The sequence below is a fragment of the Triplophysa dalaica genome, chromosome 8 (genome assembly GCF_015846415.1).
Source record: "Triplophysa dalaica isolate WHDGS20190420 chromosome 8, ASM1584641v1, whole genome shotgun sequence".
Classification (NCBI taxonomy): domain Eukaryota; kingdom Metazoa; phylum Chordata; class Actinopteri; order Cypriniformes; family Nemacheilidae; genus Triplophysa; species Triplophysa dalaica.
Window position 1 is genome coordinate 10,643,012 of NC_079549.1, and position 20,540 is coordinate 10,663,551.

The window sequence follows — 20,540 nt, forward strand, 5'->3', positions numbered from 1 at the left end:
TCTCTGCCTCTCTTTTTCTGTCCTAGAGTCTCTCTGATTGATATTCACTTCTGGAAAACTTTTTTCGAAGCGTTAAGGGCAACCCTCTGTCTGCTTGTCAAATGCAAGCCGTCCAATGGAAAGCATAGCAAGAGAAAGATCCAAAATATGTCGTCCAATGGATGAGGAGGGAAATGAGCGTGGTGTAGAAACTCTGAGTTGGACTTTTGAGATGGCCATCTTACATAAACTTTATTCTATTTGATAAACAGATTAAGAATAGCTACTTAAAGTTATTTTTGTTCAGGATAAACTCGGATAGATGGCTAATCAATTAGAATATACTATTTATTTGTATTTCATTTGTCCAGGTCATTGTAAAATGTCTGTTTGATCCATTTAAAATGGTCAACTTTTCTGTGATTTTTTAATAACCTTTTAATTTTTACCAAACTAAATTACATATTTGAATGTATTTGTCATCTAATATTTTAAATACGTTATACATTTATATTGAAGCTAATCGTCACCTTGTAATTAGGTTCTTTATGACATTTTTGTCAAAACTGAGTTAAGCCCATTCTTATTTTGTGACAATTTATTTACGTTGGTGGCTTTCCTTTGAGTTGTGTACATTTTGGAACTTTTTCAGAATACATATCTACATATGTATTAAGTCAAATGGAATGCAAAACTGACGTATTTTTAAGTGTTTATATTTGCCCTTAAAAAGTCTACATGAGCCTTGTTGTTTTACCTTTTGCATATCCCCTGATTCTTTATAAATCATTCCGCAAAACTAATCTCGTTAATCTTAACACAGATCCCCTTCCCATAAAAAGCGTGTTATCTCAAAGTGTCTATGTTTTGCTGTTCAGTAAAATCAACACTACAACAATAAAGACATCATACATTATAGTGACGGCAATTCTGCTTCTGTGCATTATGTTCAAAACGTTTAGCGGGATGCGGTCGTAATTAAGTTTTATATGAAAGTGTTAACGTAACATATAGGCCTATTTCCACATGGTTGTTGGTTCCGATTGGAAATATATAGAATGATCTTTTATCTTCGAGGTGTAATAAGCTATAACAAAAACAATCAATGAATCACTGTAAACTATTGAAATTAGTATGATAGAAAAATATGCCTCTTATACGAATGTATTGCTATAAAATAATATAGTTTGATTAAACCAAACTTAATACATCTATATCCATTAACATGGTTGAGTGTATTAAAGCGAAAATTAATAGGCTAATAAAATAAATAATATTAAAACGTTATTGCCCTCAAACCACTGCCACGTTTTGAATTGAGAAAATTGATGACTGACAAACGGTGCATAAATCATTAAATATTTTAAACAGAATTAAATGAGTAAAATAGGGTTAAAGGACAGCTTACCATATGAAGAATTTCAATGTTTTTTTTCTACAAGAGAATGCTGAAACACTTTGGCTACAGGTTTTATCACACCAATCGTATACCCACTTCAGTCCATATTAAAATATTTAACCTCTTTGGCTGTATTTAGCCTATTTTAACTGTAAAGGTTCGGTTAGCTGTCTACTATATACACATAAATTCTATTGATATTTGAACAACCGAAGCCTGCTTTGTTACATTAGGCTAGATATAAAAAAGCTGAAGCTAAAAGCTTTATAATAACGGCGAACGAATCGGTTAGCCACATGAAGTTGAAAAACCGATACATTTATTTAATTTATCCCCACAAAAAAACGAGCACATTATCACATTGCACCTCTTTAATTACATACTTTTTAATTGATTGCTTTCTTTTCAATTAATAGGTTTATCAATATTAATTATGAACATATTAAAAGCTGTTGTTTCCGTAAATAATTCTAAAATGATGTGTTAATACTGATGTATAAAATGGATATTTCCACACTCAAGCAATATATGAACTGATTCCACAGATTTAATCATGAGGTATGATCTAATAGATTTATATGCATGTTGTGTTGTTTAAGATACCAGTAACAGTAAGAATAAAACAATACTATTTCTATATTATTTCGATAAACTGAATAACTTTCCAGACGAAATAGCCGCCAACTATAAGAGTAATTGCTCTCTTGGATCGACCTGTAAAACAGCATGTTCATAAACCGCGGACATCTTTATTAAAACGTCGGCTATTTTAATTTAATATCTTGGCTTTGTTCTTTAAATAAGTCTTCCTTTTAAGAAATGTTTAATGGTCATAAAGTTTACAGGGGAATCTCAAGGTTCAATTGTTTCACATTTAAATCCACTATATAGGCTATCTTTGACTGTTAACGCTCAGTTGGAGAAAAAAGGCTGACCCCTGCCCTCACCAAAATAAAGACAACTGCACATCACACGGGCCGTTACAACCAACTTAACTGACACTCATGTGCGCGATTTGTTCTTGCTTTTCCTCGTTGTCAATGCTGTTTAATGATAATTCAAAACGCGCACTGGTTTAACATGTTACATCGCATATGGATGCTATACCAGCCTAACAACATTGGCGCAAACCTCCTTAGCCAAAATAAGACCATTTGAACAGGGCGAGAATGAATGACACTTCAAAGTAAATAGCACAACGTGAAATACGTGCACATAACTAGCGACTGTTCCTGGCCATTTCGTCAGACTACATTATAGACGACGAGAAAACAGCCCCGAACAAACGAATCATTTTGTCGGACTGATCATTAACTGCCCCGAACGCATAAACTCCCACCTAATCCTCCCATATATTCTTAAAATTGAATGTTTGTGCAGCACACGAAGATGGAAACTTTAATAACACAAAGAATCAGAAAACATGGGAAAGTTAATGTTTTCTTATTTAATGATTTATGACGACTTTATTTAGGATATGTAGGCAGGGTAGGTCATTGCGAACCAGGAAATGTTATTTTTGTGTGAATTTAGGTAGGCTACGAAAACCTATGAGTTAAAACATTTTCCAATTTAAAATTACAAGGATAACTCAGTATTCTTAAAATAACAGGCATTTAAGGTAACAAATCATACTTGGGTTGTAAATGTGAATGGCGGCCCATATGTCTTACAAACTGAAAAAGTAACTTGCTTGCATGTTTCTGTCCATGTCTAAAAGGAGCAGCTTTTGTTTGTCAAACAAGAGTACTGACTCATAAAAGGTCTCAATTGTGACAATTATTTTATGTATAAATAGACATCAGACTTAATGCCTTTCCCTTCATGGTCTTCATCTGCTTCTATAAAATAATAACTGTATAAAAATACATTTATACAGTGAAATGCTGCATTTGTGTTTAAGAATAAATCTTATATAAGAATCAAATTCACACATTTTTCTTAAGCTCAGCATGCTATCATTCCACCCATGCGCCTGCAATGTCATGTAGCCCCAAGAAGCTTTGGCAAGAGTTTTCCACCGCTCCTGGATCTGCAATTTTTCCTGCTCAGCATGTAATTCATGTGCGCCGGGACACATGTGTGAGTCAGAAGTATTCTACATGTGTATGTTATTCATATACCAATAAATAAAAATACATTTATTTTATTATTTAATAAATAGAAAATATAAGACAAAAGCACTAAAACCTCTTGGAAAATCAGTGGTGACAATAAAGCAATATTACCACCAAACGTTTTGCATCCTCAAATGTACTTTTCAGTCTCTTTTCCATAGCATATATTACATGCCTGCAATGCATTTCTTGAATATTCAACAACAATATTCATTGGTTTAACAGAATCCCACCCGTTTCCTGACCTCCATCATCACAGGAGCTGCAAGGCAGCGAGCTTTCTCCGCTCCTTCTGCCAGCAGACTCTCAAGATACCCCCTGTCAGCCCTCAGTCTCTGGATCTCTTGCCGAATAGGTTCCAGCTTCTGTACAACAGCCTCAGCGACCACATTCTTGTACTGTCCGGTGTCCAAACCGTCAGCCAGCCTAACCACCTCCTCCAGGCTCTGTCCAGACACGGCCACGTGCACAGAGACTAAGTTTGATACACCCGGACGACTCTCAGGCTCATAAGTCACTTTAGAATTGAAGTCTGTCACAGCCCTGCGAATCTTGAGGACAATGTCGTCAGGTGTATCGGTCAAAAAAACTGTGGCCAACCTTTGAGGATCAGACTTTGACATCTTGCAGGATGGATCTCTGAGAGATTTCACCTTTCGAGTGGAACCTGAGAAGTACAAGAAATGAAAAGTTAAAATCTTTTATTAGCACTGCAGTGCATTAAGCCAAGATTTGGTTAAAACTCTCCCTTTGCAACATTATTTAAAGGGATAGTACACACAAAAATAAGAATTCTGTCACGTTTCATTCAAAACCTGTCTAAAACTCTTCTGTGGAACACAAAAGAAGATATGTTGAGAAATGTCATGGTGGTTCTGCGTCCATACAATGGAACTGAATAGGGGCCAATGTTTCTTGGTGACCGATATTCTTTAAATAATCTTCCTTTGTGTTCTGCAGAAGAAGGAAAGTCATACAGGTTTGGATTGACACGAGGGTGAGTAAATGATGAAACATTTTTCTCTAATTTCAACATTAAAATATAAAGAAGCACACAACTAACATATAACATCTATTTACACTAATTGTCCAAATTGAAGCCTCTTAAGCAACAAATTTATATAATTATTTTTGCTGTTGATATTACAAAATGATAATGGTCATGCCTTGGAATAGATTTCAGGGCAACAGATGTTGTTTGGCTTCTCCTTCAGCCTTGGTATATAGGATACAGAGACGGTTCAAAAAAGCAGTCAAAGATGTAAACAGGGAGAAGGAAACTGATCCAGACCTCTCCACAACCTCTCGCCATAAACACAGGAGCCTTTGTGATGTCACTATACGGAAACCCCTCCAAATCTATTATCACCCCATCACTCAGATATAGGAGGAAGAGACCGATCCTTTAATCAAAGTATCATCACACACATGACTGAATTCATACTGCGCTTCTATGAAGGTGATAATTGCAATAACTGAAAGAGCGTGGCTCAAAGACGACCTTGTCTATGATGTTCCGACATGCCAGCCATGTGCGCGGAAGACTTGATTGTTTGAGGGAACGACGGCTGCGTCTGCACCTATATTCGTAACACACATCCGCTCTACCGAAAAAGGAAAGAGGGGAGCTTGAAGAGACACTTGATACTGAAGCGCTGACTAGTTTTGTGTGTGTTTTCTGAATGACACCACGCAATTTGTCTTAACTCTCCTGTTTTCCATTTTTCAGGGTTCATGCCCAGGTGAACCTTTATGAGGAAAACAGACTGATTAAAATGGGAAGTTAATGTCATGAAGTGAAAACGTACTGAGCAGGGCACAAGGTTCGGGAAAGAACTCTCCGTACTGGTTGTTGAAGATTCGGGCCAGGTCCTGGGCGAGCTCCAAATGCTGGATCTGGTCCTCCCCTACAGGCACATGTGTGGATCTGCACAACAATAACATCGCTCGCTCTTAAACAATAACCTGGATCCCAGTCAGAACTAAACAGATGAAGGCCGTAGGCAGGCTTACTTGTAGAGGAGTATGTCTGCAGCTTGTAACACAGGGTAAGTGTAAAGTCCCACACTGCCCTCATTCTTCTGCTTGCTCTTCATCTGCGAGTCGAAGAAACAACAGAAACTACTGGAAGGACTGAGGGGAAAGTCTGAAATAAATCTTAAGCACCTTTCATTAATCTTGGCTGTGACGTTCTATATGTTTTTTATTACAATGGTGTCTAACATCAAGCGCTGTCTCCGTGTCCCAGTTCGGGCTGTGTGGAGGAGTTTTGCCACATTAACACACACAGGCAGCATCCAAAGGACTCTTTCCGCCACGTTTCATGTGCACTCAGCTGTTGAGTAAACAGCTAGGTGTTTTCCCTGCAGCGGTAGGAGGCTTTTGGCCCAGTGCTCTGTAAGCAGCAATAAAAGGGTTGTCCTCTCTGGGTGAATCACAGTCATTATCGAGCCCTGTCTCTGGCTGCCAGGTCCACCCACCCCCTCGACCGGCACAGGAAAAGCCTGTCGCCGTGCCACATTGAGAACAAACAGAGGAGGGAAGCCTGAATGTTCAAGCTGGCATCATACCATCTTCCAGGGGTCGCTGGTATATTGTGTTTCTTTTTATTTAGCACAGGCAAACAAAAGTTGTGTGTGAGCCGGTAAGCCAAGTTAACACTTTTTTACGATTAAGCTGTGCCACAAAACCAAACATGTTTTTTACCTTCCATTGAGGCAGGTGTCTCAATCGAGGCATGCTAGTGAGGCAGCCCAGGATCCACGAGAGTTCCGCATGTTGAGAGACCTGCACACGTAAAATGTGAGATTCAATTTTCATGACGTAGCAAACCCAATAAAACAACAATAGCATTACACTATCAAATAACAAAATGCATTACTAAATGAAGTAGATTAAATTTAAAGAGGGAACCCCGTAGTGCCCTCATGTGGTGGTGAGGAGAACAAGACCCTCCTGACCTCCCAACAGGTGCACAGTGGCACAGCATAAGCTTGTCTCACATCCATGATAAAGAACTCCTATAATTTGAGTCTACACATTACCTACAAAGCTCTAGAAATACGCATGGATTCAAATCTTTCTATTTAAAACAGTGACCCAGCTTCCATCTCTCAGATTCACAGAAGGATTCTGAGGCGTCTGACATCAATCCTGAGATTTATTGACATTTTATGGCACGGGGATGAGAGTGATATTTATTAGAGCCAGATAATCTACACGAGAGGATGAGACAGCGTATGTGAAGATGAAGGGGGATTGCAGAAAATCTGATATAGCTGGAGAATCAATAATGTTTTAACAGTGCTGGATGTCTGATCTGACCTCAAGAAAGATTGATCTACTGAGACAAAGAAAGGACAACGTAAGGGAATTCAGTTCCAACCAAAAAGGAAAATTCTGTCCTTATTTAATCCCCCTCAAATTATTTCACATCTGTCTAGATTTGTTTTGTTCTGATGAACATAGAAAAAGATATTTGGAAGAATGCTTGTGACCAAACAATTCTTGGCCACCATTAATCACCATTGTAGGAAAATTCGTTTTTTAAATTTCTTTGTTCTGTTGAATACAAAATAATATAGTTTAAAGAATGTATGAAAGAAAAACTGTTCTGGGGCACATTTGACTATCATTGTAATTTTTCCTAAAATGGTAGTCAATGGTGGTCAATAACTGTTTGGTTACACACATTCTTCCAAATATCTTTCTCTGTGTTCACCAGCACAAAGAAATGAATACAGAATTGGAACAACTCAAGGGTGACGACAGAATTCTTTATTTTGGGTGAACTGTTCCTTTAAGCAATGTTATGCACTAAATATAACTACTTTTCCTTGGACAATAGTTAAAGAAACTTTGTTTTACACAAAGTAAATTCAATAATGCATGTCTGTAAAACATTTCTGCTGATCTCTCATTGTTTTGTGAATATTTTTTCGCTAAAAAGCTTTGAGTGCAACACATTCCAAATACACAACGTGAAGCCCTAAACCTAAGATCCGATCGATTTTAGCTTGTCACCATTTTTTCAATGAAGCTAAGTGTTTTCATTGGGCCACGGTATTATTTTCACATGTGGAAGAGTCTTGAGCTCGTATGGTCGATGGGAGGTCCTCAGTCCTGCCAAGATATGGGGCATGAAGTTAAAATGGAATAAAATCTGGGGAAATGTGTGTGTGTGTGTGTGCGTGAGCTTTCACAAGCTCGCTGCAAAGTTCCAGCGAGCAAACAGCCGACTCCAAAAATCCAACACACTTTCACTCTCTTTCACTACATACACAAATACACAGTTGAAAGCATATCAGGTGGCCGAGGGGAAGAAAACGTCCACACCTATTACAGTTACGCTTCAAATGTTGCTCAGTTTGAGAGAAATGTAACATAGGGTTAGCAAGTTGCTGCGTACAGTAAAAGCTATTTTTATCCTGTTCTCTATGTTTTATGTGGTTCTTTTGAAGTGAACTGTAAAAATGAATCCGTGTTTTCGCCATCCTGTGAATTTTTTCACAGTAGAGATAGGAATCGATTTGGTAAAATAAGCATTTAGGGTGAGCCTCAATTAAATAAACATTGGCAACGGGATATGTGTTTTAGCTGACTGCCAATTGTTCTCAAAACTAAACTTCCAAAAAGGTGCCCTGGACATTTTTGTTTTGGCAGCAGGTTTGAATAAAGTCAACTAGAACAGTTTAAAAACATAATACTAGCAGCAGCTAAGCTTTAATGCGTTAATATGTGGTGCTTACATGAAAGGGAACCTTAGGCGCACAGCGCAGGCCTTCAGGTTTATTCCCCATGGGACTCACCTGAGACTGCTGGAAGAGAATGGAGCGAGTTGGGTCGATGCCACAAGCTAACAAACTGGCCACCATGTCCAGGATGTTCTCCCGGAGAAACTGAGGGTCCTGAGGCTGGGTGATGGAGTGAAGATCTACAATGCTGTACATGACTGAACTGTACTTTCCCTGCAGAGCCACCCAGCTCTCTAGAGCTCCAAGATAGTTCCCTAAGTGAGGAACACCTGTAGGCTGGATTCCGGAGAAGACCCGCTCATCATGGGTACTCTACAGGAAATAAGAGAGAAAAATGTTGTTAGGAAATCTGATGAAAATTATAGTAAAGACACTGTAATATAACGAGGAAGTGTGTAAAAGTGGACTAAAAGTGCAAAGGAAGTTAAATAAGGAGAATATTGGTGTGTGGGGTTATCTTGGCTAAAGCTAGAAGGAGAGGGAAAAGGTGGACGCCTAACACAGTTTTATGAATGTTATCAAAGCGATAAATCCAAAGCACGTCTTACGTTAACAGAGCACCCTACTGGGTGAGAGAGTGCTAGAGCGGAACTGCCTTCCAGCCAATGAAAACACTCAACAGTTCGCAGCTAGCCAATTGGAGCTTTTAAGAGCCACATAATCGTGGGATAACATTCGCATTAGTGGTGCTCCTTACCAAAATAGCAATAGAAGAGAGCAGCACAAACATTATAAACCCGTGATGTATATTAGGCTTGTTTTAAAATGTATGGAATAAAATGTTAGCCACCACTTCTTCCTATACAGCAAAAAAGAGAATTTCAGTGTGCAGAGGTAATATGAGGGTTACAAAGGGTCACATACACATACTTATTTGTTCTGATGTATTTTGCTTTCAATATATGTTACCCTAGACAACAAAACCAGTCTTAAGTACAACGGGAATTTTTTAGTAATCAGCAAAAATACATTGCGGGGTAAAAATTACAGATTTTTATTTTTGCCCAATATCATCAGGATATTTAGTAAAGATCATGTTCCATGAAGATATTTTATAAATTTACTACCATAAATGTATAAAGACTTTCTTTTTGTGAGTGGATGGACAGTTACAGTGCCTCAGATTAACAACTTCAAAGGCAATTTTCTTAATATTTAGCTTTTTAGCAACCTCAGATTCCATCTTTGTAAGGAGTTGTTGTTCCGCCAGATATTGTCCTATCCTTACAAACCATATATCAATAGAAAGCTTATTTCTTCAGCTTTCAGACGAAGCAAAAATCAAAATTTTAATTTTATGGTTTCAACGCAACAACATGAACAAACATTACTGCGAATGGACGCTTTTGTGGCCCTATCGTAACTTTCGGTAAGCATCCGCAAAGAAAAGATTCCCTGAAGAGTATTTCTAATAACAAGCAAAAGAAATAACAAGTAAGTTACATTAAGTAGCTAGTTAAAAGTATCTCTAGCCAGTATTATTTTGGGTGACCAGTAGAAGAACTGTTCCTAGGCTAAACTTAAAGTTACAAGAGAAGTTAATATTCATATAAATCGGTTTAAATATAAATTGTTTTCTTATTAGTCACAAGCCAGACCGATAAACAAACACAGACCGGAAGTTAACTATGTGTGCGTCCAAAGAAACCATCAATATCACTTCACTGACAAAAAAGAATCCAAATTCAAAACTTGCAACAAATTCTGTAAAACAGAATTTACAAAAAAGGAATAGCAAAAAATGGATTTGTTTATAAATTTAAGAAGAAAATGCACAAGGTTGACTTTGGGTCATACTCATATTATGACATCACTGGCTGATCTGAGGTTAGTTTGGCTTGAGGGAACCCAACATCCAAGAGAACACAATCACTGATCCAGACTCATTGACTTGTCAGTCTATATCGAAAGAAACAGGCTATTTATACCATTACTGGGTGAGTAATTGCAGTGGCCCGGATGCATGCGGCCTCTCGGAGGTGTCAGAAGTGATTTGGGGCAGAATGGAGTCTGGTTCATGTGTGTTCTCACCTCGCGCTGTTCCCCTCTTCCCCTCCGGCCGATCATTAACCATCTAGACATGGTAATGGTGTCATTTGAGACAATCGCCCATGAGCTAAAACAACAGAAGTACAAACTACCGGAGGAATAATCAGCCTATCACACCTCCCATCTACTGACAAGGTTTTTAGGGTTGGCTGGCTGAAGTAACAATGAAAAATTAAAACAAATATGTGAATGACATAGTACATTTAAAAACTTTTATTAATTCTTAATGAGGTTTTCATTATTTCCTCATTACTGACCAATCTGAGGATACGGTGTCAGGTCAAAGGTGAGGGAAACATGCACCTCCAGTCTCACCTGGTGTAAAAAATTCTATCAATTTGCATCAAGCTGACATATTCGCCAGACTCTTTCTTCAGCCATTCTTGATGACACATTACATAAGTAACTTCCCTGTTCATATTTTACTCTGACAAACGAAACACTGCTGTGACAACACAGTAAAGTGGTGAGATAATTCTTCATCCGTCTAACATATGGACTATACATTAAGCTATGTATGTGTGTGTATGTTACACCAGATGACAAGGTTCAATAGAGTAGACCTACAATCCCTGGTGTTAAATTCAGAAACATTCCAGAAATATTTAGTTTTGTCCCCTTTAGTGTCCCTTTTTGTGTATTATCTGTAATAAATTAGAAATATAGACTTGAAATATAGTTAAATAATTTGCTTAAAAATGCAATGAGCTATTCCTAACTGGTTTGTCACAATCTTATTTTCTGGGCACTCAAGGGCTAAGAAAAAAGTGCTGATGTCAAATCCATTAATCAATTCCAAAATAAATGTTTGTGATGTATATTTTTGTAAATATGAGCACACACATTACATGGATAACAAATATTTACAACCAACTTAAATCTTATGTTTAAATATATATATCTATTACACATATTTCTTAAATGTATACATGTATGTTTGTGTATTTATATATGCATGCCACACACAGATATATATATATAAACACAAACATTTATTTCGCAATCAAGTATCGAATTGACTGCACTAAAAAGCCATATATAATTAAAAAAATATTAACTATACAGATATCATAGTTATCCTTTATTTACATACATTTTTATTCTGTAGTGTATACAGTACATTAGCCACTTTATTATCTATACTGGAAGTGAAGAGTATGGGTGTTGGAAAAACAGAGCAATATATTTAGCTGCTGAGTCTCAAGTTCACTTAAATAATTAGTTCATTTTCAAAATAAATTGTCATGATAATTTACTTACCCCCATGTCATCCAAGATGTTTATGTATTTGTTTCTTTAGTCGAAAAGGCCTATAATAATACTGATCATTTCGCTAGATAAGACCCTTATTAATCGTCTGGTATTGTTTAAAGCCCTTTGAAGCTGCGCTGAAACTGTCATTTTGACCTTCAACCGTTTGGTCCGAGTCCATTGAAGTCCACTTTATGGAGAAAAATCCTGAAATGTGTTCATCAAAAACCTTCATTTCTTTTCGACTAAAGAAACAAAAACATAAACATCTTGGATGACATGGGGGTGAGTAAATTATCATTAAAATTCATTTTGAAAATGAACTAATCCTTTATTCTTTATTATAAAATTCTTTATTACAAACAAATTAGATTAGTTAAGAAAACTACAACCTGTAACTCGCAATAAAGCTTTCCATTTTAGACATGACTTTGTTATTATGTTCTGGGTGAAGAGACTCGGATTGGCAGGAAGAGCTGAAATGAAAAACAGCCAATTCTTCAATTGCCATCCACACCACTTTTCTAATATTAATTTAAAGGAGCCCTGATGTTATCCATGACCTCATATTAAATTAAGAGAGACTACATTGAAATTACTTTTTAATTTAATAATTAAAATCAATCATACCACAGGACTTAAAACGGTGGTGTGAGCACAAAATGTTTTAGAAATGAAAATGTCATAAATAAGGTGACCAGTTGCCGGACCAAAACGTATAAACCTTTCTTTATAAATGATATCTGTTTTTAATAGAGGGACACACTATGTATCAACTCCCCAATTTAAAAATGGACTGTTTTTGTTTTCATAGTGATTTTATTAAGTTCTTTTATTTAGGGCCTGTGATCCAAATAAGATCTATAAAATGCTTTAAAAAAAACAGACATGCACAAAGAAACGATTACAACCCCGAAGAGATATCCCAACCTTGACAAAACAGAGGGAGCCTAACTAGACTTCAGCTCTCCAGCAGAGACGGCCATCTTTGCATGCCAATTCCAACACGGCCTTTCAGCACCCTTTATGGTTCTGTAGGAAAGCATCAGCAACTCAGTCAATGTGGAGACCCTCTCTACAGGTGCCGATATTAAAGAGGCCATTTCTGAACGGCACCTCTGACCCTCCCGTCCCAGTCCATTTGTCCCCCACCAAGCAGCTTCACACACACAGAATCTACTGTTACAGTGTCTATCAGCATCGCCCCACTCTCCCTATTAAAAGAGACATCATGCTGAACGGCAGAAACACGGGCCTTTATCCTGTCACTAGGCCTCTCACGCTCTCAGTTGGGTCACCAACAAAGCCCGGCTTTGCTTGAGCATTGGTCAGAAAACCATTAAAATGCACCTTCCCCTGCTTTAACAGACTGATTCGGTGTGTGTTTTTGCTACACTGAAACACACTTAGCTTGAAGCGAAGACCAAAAATAAAACAGAAGGGTGAAGGGAACGAGACCCGATTTGGGCGGAAAACACTTTAGGAGAAGAGTGCGCGACAAAGCCAAAACGAAGCAAAAAAATGAGCAAGAGACAGCGTTAAAGAGGAGGTATTTCAGGGGGTGTACAGGAGGTGGCGAGGGGGCAGGAGACGGAGCGTTTGATTAAATCTGTGGTTGACGTTTCGGACAGGTGAGATTGATGAGGTTCCTCTACGCTTCACACTGTGCGGAGAGCGCGGGGAGAAGAACAGAAACATGCAGTGTGGAGAGCCAGGGCTGGGGGCCCTCTCGCACCGTGGGGTCCCCGGCCTGATTAATGGAGCTGGAGTCCCTTCAAAAACAGCGCTCCCAGCAGAAAGGATTGCACCGCGCTCCAAAAATAACCAGGACAGGACAGCCGCTCCACTACGGACCGGTGCTCAGAGCCAGAGCCCAAACCAAGAACCGTTTAGGAGCAATCACTTTAACCGCCCTACCATCTTCTCACTGCTGATCACATTACATATTAAAAAGACAAGTTGCGCTTAGTTTGACATGAAATATAATTATTTGCGAACTATACGGAAAAGGCCGTCGAAATCTCTGACCATAAACCAATGCCTGGCACGGAGAATGACAAACGTTTTGCATGGATTATATTACAATATTTGGACACTTTATATAAACTGTAGTGAGCAAATAAAGGACAAAGCCAATTCTGCAGTTTTTTCCTTTTTGGCCAGGAAAACAGCAGAGGCGCTAGCTTACTAATGACAAATTAAACACATAAAAGTCACAACGAAGCAGAAATAACCTGCACGCACCTCATAAATTTATCAATGTGTAATTATGGTAACTCCCACAAACTCAAGTGCCAGATTTTTTCCTCTCTCGCTGCTTCTTTCTCACTTTAATTTCCTCCAACATAAGCACTGACTGTTGGTTTGAGCACAGCCCAAAAGCTTGATACCAGATAGCGAGTGCAATTCAATTAACTAGTACGGCAGTTTTTCTGTACCCATACGTCTTCAAGATAGAGCAAAGGTCCGGCATAACTCAAGGAATTTAAAGCCAAAACATGCTAAATTATCAAAAAACGAGAGCTCTGGAGGAATAATTCTGACTATATTGCGTTCATCCTTCAGAATGACAAACTGAAATACACAGAGTAGTGTGAAATAAAGTGCTCGGCTGACATGTAAAAACAAATCGTGTAATTAATAAATGTAATCAGGCCAAGCTCACGTGCACCTCCTTTCCTGCAGTTTCCTCTCCAGAGAGACTCCGGGAGTCGGTTTAATGGTTTTAGCTGACATGAGAGTTTGAGCATTTCGACCTGTAGGAGAATTAAGAGCCGTTTCCCTTTTGCGAAGCGAGAGGTTGAGATGACTGATATCAGCCATTAAGACCACAGGCGATTAAGGGCCGGATAGGGAACTTCATGTTTTATAACACAGCTTGGAGCAAAGGCCCAGTGCAAAGTATGGAAGGCAAATCAAATTTGCTACAGGATTTGATTGTAACAAAAGCTTACAATTTACTTGAGTTTTATTATTTTTAAGTGCATAAAACACTGACACAACGGGGTCTTTCAGCAGATCCTTATAAGCACAACAACAGTTTTCAACGCTGAATAAAAGGCTAACATTCTATTTTTCATCCGTGAGCTTGCTGACTTTGGAGGGAAGAAGCGACCAATCCCAGTATTGACTCAGAAAATAAAATGACATATAAACTGCTCAATTCACAGTTTTCCCACAATTAAATCTGCAAGATACGTTTTTGACACTTTTTATAAACCATGTTTATTTATAGGCATAGATTCCATTAGGTTAGGTTTCACTCTCGCTTACACTTGGACAGAAAGATCTGTGCCGATCAGGTCATGTCATATCACGACTAAATGACTTTTAATAACCTTTCTTTGCCAAAGAGTACGCTCAGTGTTTTGACGCACATCACACCTCGGGGCATTGTGAACGTCCGCGTTAACACACACTCGCCAACATTTGGAGAAAATTAAAAGAAATGAAAACCAACACCTCATTTCAAATGTTGTTGCTGGTAATAAAGGACTGCTGGGATGGTTTTGACGTCTTTCTATAACCCACCACAACCACCCCCTCCCTCACTCCCACAGTCGCGGCGCTCCACACTCTAGCGTCCCAAGTGACACGCTGCCTGTAGTTAACAAAACAGAGTCTGACTGCCAGCGGTGGATGCACATTCCTACACGGCAAGTGTGCAGAAGCCATCAAATAAAACCTGGTTGTCAATCAAGTCCATGTTGAAGGCTGAGCGCACCCAAACTCCCACGTGCTCTGTAAAATGTTTAATTATAGGAATTCACAGTGTTTGGTCCAGTTAGATTTACAAACACCATACGTATTGCATTGTTAATAATAACAATAATAATAGTTATATATGATAGTTAATAATAATAATAGATTGACTCTAAAAGTGATAGTTCAGTTAAAAATTATTATTCAACCATTGTATAATGTCCATGCTGCTGCAAACTTACATTAGAATTATTGTTACACTGATGTGAAGCAAATAAATTAAACAGAAGCACAGTAAAAGCTATTAATCTCATGTTGTTGCAAACAGAATTTCTCTCTTCCATGCATGACCTAGAATGTTAATCACTGACGGTCACAATTACCCTTCACAGTATTTAATTTTTTTTCAAATTTCTCCTTTATTGTCTTTCACAATAAAAAGGAACTCTTATAGCTTTAAAACACGGGGTGAATAAATGACAGAATTGTCATTTAAAAATAAACAAAAGGCTGTAACGCTCGTCTCAATTCCTGACATTTTAGTTTTAGTTTGGATTCTAGTGAGACTTCTAACAGTGTCTAACAAAACAAGCATTCAGACTATAAGCAAGTAAACTTTGCAACTTTAAAATTCGAAAATCAAAATAAAACAATTTCTCTACAAACAAATCTATAGAATAGCAGTTAAAGAGCAGAAAAACAAAAAATTATATATTACCTTAGGTAAAACAAGTACCTACAATTATGTCAGTATAAAAGCAAGGAAAAGCCTAATAATATACATTAAGGTCACAACAAAGACACAGTTGTTGGAAATACCTTAATAAAACTCCATTTATTTGGAAAAATGTACCACAAGGAACACACAGAATTGTATTATTTACCACCAATCTTTTCTTCTGAGACTTCATGCACTAATTAATCCATCAAAATAAGTGGCAAAGGTCTGCTTCTACCATCTTAACTGCACCTTCACAATGCTTTTATTTACCACATGCCTAAATGTAAATATTCAGCCGAAGAGCAGAGAACATAAATGCACGTTTAAATGCATAAATATTTTATAATAAAACATCATTAAACAGAAACAATACTAATGCATAAAATGCTCTTCTGCCAACTTGCAACACTTTTTATTATATTCTCTATAGAGCATAACATCTAACTATTATAGACTATTAAACGTGCTAACTATGGAATCACGACAAACATGTCTCATTGCCCACTGCCTTAACATTACATTAAATCTTAACAGGCGATAACTGCACAGACTGACTCTTGCGATACTTTCAGTTTATTAGAAGGTAACGACTAAAGGGGAATCAACATGCAGATTCCCTGTAAAGCTGTCAAATTGGGAAACAACAAAATAGGGGGTGAAAGAAGAGTTTCTTACCGTTGTAACCGTGCTCTGTTGGGCTTTAAACAATCTTCTTGGGCAATTATTCTTAGTAATATAGCGAAATACAGATTTAACGTTAAGCCGAATGGAAAGCGCCATCTTGAATCCATTCATTCTCGTACGGTGCCCAATGAGGGACATAAAGCCAAAAAGGCGTTAGTAAAAAAATATGCCCACAGAGACTGTTTAACTGCCTCAAGTAAAACCTTTTTTGTCATTAAGATCGTTCTAAAACGTTTTTTGAAACGACAGTGTAATTTGCTGACAGTCGACCAGCCTAATGCGAGGCTATAATAATGAAAAGACGCTTTTGTTTAAACATTTTTATACATTTATATTTGACTTTACTTGCATGACTGATCAGTTATAATGAGTCATACAAGTGATGTCTCACTTAAACCAACTGTTACTAGGATTTTTGATTCTTATTGTAAATAAGTTTCATTTACTGATTCAAAAGATACACAGTAGCTTTCTAATATCAGCTGCATCCTTATGTGGTTTAAAGAACTGCCACAAAATTGCATTTTGCATACATGTTGCTGTCCTTGGCAAATGGTTAAGTCTGTGTAAAGAGAGCTGCTTGCCAAGACAAGAATATGGGCATCATTTTGGCACGATGAGAGATGACCTGTGACACCAGATAACTCAGGTTATAAGACACAGCTTGTATCACAGTCCAGCAGCTCTAGCACTTCTTGTGAATATCAACCCCTTTGGTTTGTCTAACAGATGTTTACAGACACAAACAGTTCTCTGTTTTGCAGAGTATAGACTTCTGAATCCCCTCATCCACATCTGTTGCTAATTCATCTCACCTTTGCATCTGGTTGTATTCACAGAATTTCGCACACATATTCTATATTCAGGAGCATCTCCCGCGGCACTGTGGGCTGCAGCACATGATCAGTCCATGATAAAGCAGTGTGTCTATACTTAAACCTATTCTCAGTCTGTGTGTTGCGCGTTAGTGCCTTTGGCATCTAGTTCTTGACCACCCAGTTACACTGCCTCTTGCACTTCTATGGAGAAGAATTTCCTATGAGCTGATGATATTTCTCTCTACTTCTTGAGAAAAGGTGGTTTTACTCTAACATCTCATTATAGCCCTCACTCCATTTCTTCATTTAAATGTGCTGCTGCAGTCAAAAGAAAAATAAAAAGTTTGTGGTGCTTGGAAGAAGCAACTTATGCTTTGGGTAAGAGTGTGAAAAGACAGAGAGAATGAGAAAGAGAGAGAAATGCGGGGTGGGTATGCAGAGACCGAACTGGCAGCACACCTACTGTGATAGACTTTGGAAAAATAATATGTGGCTAATCTCAATGTGTGAGTGTGTGTGGTCCCTGAATAACATTCTCTCTGACTTTACTGAGGTTCCTTCGTCCTACAACAACAATATGTCTGTTTATTTATACGTTTTATGCAAAGATAAGATTTCACTTCGTGTAACTAAATAACAAATAAAATATGGCTGCGGTCTACGTTTATATATTTGTGCACATATATTTGTGATACAGTAGAGGCAAAAGTCAATGAAGCATATGCATAATTTTAATAATTCATGTGACACTTTAGCTGTCAACTCTTTTGCACCAGTACTGCTTACAACAAGGCTGTCTGTCTTCTGCACAAATGTCGACCTCTTTCATCGCCCTCCCCGATCACTAATTGTTCATCTCCTCACCACACATCTATCCGCTCAACCACCCTCATGGATCTCGCCTAAAAGGGCCGACCAAGTTTCTTCCGTTGCCCCTCACCGGAGTAATAGAACCAGGGCCTATTGACCGCCCCCGATGTGCTGTGGAGAGAATGGGCAGGGTGGCTGTAACCAACAGCCCACCTGTGATAATATGTAGAGGCAGGGGGCCACGGCCCACCACGGGACAGGGCTAGGAGGGCAGGGGCTTGGGGAGAGCTGGAACCAGGCCTGGGCCTCAGCCTGCATCAACGGCTCCCTGACACGCCAGCATCCTGACACTGACAGACAAGCCTTCCCCTCTGACACTGCAGTCCGCTGAGCACAAGGGGTGCCTGCCACCCAAGTCGATAGATGGATGAATGAATCGATGAGAAGATGGATAGGTAGATGGATGGGTTGGCTAGTTAAATGGACGGATAGTTCTTGGAGTGCCATTAGAAATTCCTACATATTTGAATTGTTTTTCCCCCTCCTATTTCGGCGTGAAACTCTGTCAAGGAAAATAAACAGCTGCTGAGAAGTATTTTGTGTAAAGCAATGTTTGCTTCTGAGTCTGGTTTCCATTACAGCAGTGCCACATCGGACTTTGGGTGGGCTGTAGAGTTATCTCTTTTACGGCTCTGTGGCAACATTCTCTCCTCTATTCAGAACGTCACATTTCAGCTGAGCTTACTGGGACCGTGGATCCAAGGGACATGGAACATGCCTGTCAGAAGCAAACGTGTGACTTGTTTTTGAACAGGCAGGAAAGCAGTCAGCCGTGTGTCTATATGGCTAAGAGGTGGGAGGGGGTCGTCCCTCAGGAGGGATGTGTTTCAGCACCTTGTCTCTCTCTATGTTATAGCGCTGAAAGAACAGGAGTGACGGGGGTGGAAAAAAGGGTCTGTGCTCCTTCACTCCCATCTGCTGTCTTCGCTCTCTCTTCTATCATACAGTAAGGTGAGGCTGAAGATCGTGTTGAATGTCACGTGCAAGGATATGATAAAAGTCCATAATTTAGCAGACTTGTGAGCTTGGGCAGTCAGAAATCTATGACAAGATGAGAAAGACAAGGATCACTAAAGACATGTTCAACATTTACAACAATAATATAGTGCAGATATTGACAAAGCAATTTAAACACTGACTGTATGCCTGAACTTGAGAACAAAATATATTGTGTGCTTTAAAAAAAGTCTTTATTTTTTTCACCAGTACAAATATAATAAGCAAAATAGCAAAAACAATGAGGACCAGAGGTAGTGACTTGAAACAGATGTCTTCACTTTTTATTGAAATAAACCATTAAAGATGTATTAAAAAAATGATGCATGTTTTATTGTTCTGCTTGAAGTGTAAAGCTCAGTTCAAAGAAATTCACACACATGAGCAAAGCTTTTTAAATCCAGGCACAGGAGAATGGCTATAAAATATTATACTAAAGAGAATCAACAAATTTTAATAACTAATACATGTAGGCACTTTAAGTTTATTCCTGTGATCTTTTTGTTTTTATGTGCATTTTGTGTGCATAATTGATTAAAATCAACATTGTCCAATAAAAACCTTAAAAGTTAAGTGTTTTGTTCATTTTTACTGTACGTTTTATATTTTGACGATCTACAATTATACAAATTAACACCCACACCTGACTTCCAGACATATTCTTAATATCCTTATTAATATTTTTCTACTTATCCTTATCTTAATTTTACAGATTTTTTTCTATCGCGTGTCTTCCGTGAGAGACATTGGAAAGAATGTATAATTGTATGAGTGCCACTAAAATTAATAAAAAAGGACTTGACAAGCTGCATTTATGTTTTTTCTTTGCTCTTTTTACTTTCTAATGCTTCCATTACTATTTAAGGTATGATGACTTCATGTTATTAATAGGAGTAATGAGATCCAGCTCTCTGAATCCATAATGATGTGGTGTATCAGAGCACTGATACTGGAAAAATGAGACTTTTCTTAATTTGACCACAAAAAATACCGGCTTTAAAAGGATGGACATTATTAGTATGATCTCCTTCTTTTCAAGGAAAAAAATCTGTAATTGCTCATTTAAATGGAAATTTGGACCCAGCATTCTCTCCAAATGCTTCGTGAAAGGACTAGACCATCTGAAAGGACTAGACCTCAAAGAGTCAGGACAAACAGGGCATCTCTTTCTTGTTTATTTTTTTGATCTTTCTAATGCCA

The 20,540-nt window shown here is 38.2% G+C and overlaps 1 protein-coding gene across 1 annotated transcript; it reads right to left on the reverse strand.

Moving 5' to 3' along the window:
* Positions 1-3,518: 3,518 nt before the first annotated feature.
* wars2 (tryptophanyl tRNA synthetase 2, mitochondrial) lies at positions 3,519-16,756 on the reverse strand. Its single transcript, XM_056755133.1, has 6 exons — positions 16,648-16,756; positions 8,304-8,561; positions 6,202-6,282; positions 5,509-5,591; positions 5,304-5,422; positions 3,519-4,162 (listed from the first exon to the last, which is right to left on the reverse strand). The coding sequence occupies exons 1-6, from the start codon at positions 16,750-16,752 to the stop codon at positions 3,714-3,716; spliced, it is 1,095 nt and encodes a 364-aa protein (XP_056611111.1). The 5' UTR covers positions 16,753-16,756; the 3' UTR covers positions 3,519-3,713.
* Positions 16,757-20,540: the final 3,784 nt, after the last annotated feature.